This window comes from Octopus bimaculoides, chromosome 6, assembly GCF_001194135.2.
Source record: "Octopus bimaculoides isolate UCB-OBI-ISO-001 chromosome 6, ASM119413v2, whole genome shotgun sequence".
Classification (NCBI taxonomy): Eukaryota; Metazoa; Mollusca; class Cephalopoda; order Octopoda; family Octopodidae; genus Octopus; species Octopus bimaculoides.
In genome coordinates this window covers 25,817,392-25,819,212 of record NC_068986.1, presented here as the reverse complement: position 1 = coordinate 25,819,212, position 1,821 = coordinate 25,817,392, and the positions used below count along the sequence as shown (strand labels likewise).

Here is a 1,821-nt window from a genome sequence, read left to right as displayed (position 1 = left end):
ATAATAATAATAGATTAGCATTGAAATAAATAATTTGTTTTAATAAAATATTTTAAACTCCGTATTCTGGTTATATGTGTGTGTGTGTGCTAAAAGAGGGTGAGAGGCAGTTTATATAACACTTTATGTCCCACTTAGATGGAAGACATGATAATCCAGTATGTCTGAATGGTTTTTCTGGACTGTTAACCTTGTTTTGTGTTTCTATTTACATTTCAGTCAGTATATGAGCCGTTTGATTTTTTTAAGTGTTATACATACATATAATACATATTTCCTTTAGCTAGATTTGAACGAAGATTCCGTTATATAATGTCAATTTTCCTGCTCTAGTTTTATTAAAAATGAATCTTACCGTACTCGTCAATGTTCGCCCATCAGAAATCCCACTATACGAAGACGACAATGATTTCTTTCTTCTGATAACACCATTGCTAGGTATCTGGATAAACTTATTTTGTTTCATGGCGTTCAAATAATCTCCAAACTCTAGCTTATTAGCACCTTTTTCCCGGATCAACTTTTCGATTATGGATTTGGTAGTTCCAATCAACACCTAATCAATATAAAGAAAGTTATTACAAATAACTATTGCCTGAACTGTTGATGTTGATTTTATCGCTTAGTTTAGTAGCACCATTTGACCTGTGTGTGCATTTAGAGTTCAAGTTGTGTTAAGTGTCCGGACACGGCTTCTTCATGCAGCCCTTCCATTACTCCTTTCCTTGTGTAGTGTCACTGTTTATCAAAATGTACAGATGAAAAACGTTTGCACGTGAAAGGCCCATTGCTAGACAGACTTCGAGAATAACAACAAGGAGATTACTCTATTAGCGGGTTCAAAATATCGTATCTTCATTTCCTCCAGTTCATCGTTGGTGTCCGAGTTAGTGCAGACCACAAACAAACTTCCAGGTAGTTTACTTAATGATCAAAATAATGGTTAACGACAAAGCAAGACCAACATTTGCATTCACCACTCCTCACATAGAATCTAATATCATATATTAGGCTGAAACGCAATTTTATCATAGTATTTTAATTATATATTGGTGAATTTCGACATACTTAATAATTGATGTATGTTCTTTAATAATTTTCTACTTATTTCAGACAGAAAACATTCTTGAAGAATAGGCGCCCTAAATTATGAACATGACAAAAAAGGGCCTTCGCTTACTTTTCTTACATGAGCACAATACTTGGGTACAATGCCTCCCAACATCAACAGAGCACAGGGAGAGGAGTCCACAAGTGATCACACAGTACGAAGGTGGTTTCAAAAATTCCGTTGTGGTGATGAGAGCCTTGAATATGAAGAAGGTAGAAAACGGTCATACAATCTTGACAATGAACAACTGAAAGCAATTGTTGAACGAAACCCACCTCTAAGTGTCAGAGAAATGTCTCAGGCACTTAGTGTTGGTATTGCAACGGTCTCCCGCAATCTGTAGAAGATTGGTAAGGTGAAAAATCTCGATAATTGGGTACCGCATGAGATCAATGAAAATTAAAAGTTCGGCGTTTTGAAGTGTGCTCGATGCTCTTTCTGCGAAACATCAATAATCGTCTTCTTGACCGAATAGTCACTTATGACGAAAAATGGATCCTTTATGTTAACCATAAACGATCAGGTCAATGGATTGATCGTGATGAGTCCCCCAAACATTTCCCAAAGCCAAAGTTGCATCATCAAAAGATTATGGTGACAGTCTGCAATTGGTGTTGTCCATTACAGCTTTCTGGAAGCCAATCAGAGCATTACAGCATAGGGTACACGTGTCTGTGGAGTGCTCAGCCACTTGCACGTTAATTTCACGA

The 1,821-nt window shown here is 36.7% G+C and overlaps 1 protein-coding gene across 1 annotated transcript in view; it reads right to left on the bottom strand.

Annotated features, from left to right (window-relative positions):
* LOC106883830 (uncharacterized) overlaps positions 1–1,821 on the bottom strand; it is a 12,100-nt gene that overhangs the window by 3,434 nt on the left and 6,845 nt on the right. The window contains exon 4 of the mRNA XM_014934969.2: positions 356–556. Within this exon, the coding sequence (XP_014790455.1) occupies positions 356–556 (201 nt within the window). The remainder of the gene's footprint in view (positions 1–355; positions 557–1,821) is intronic.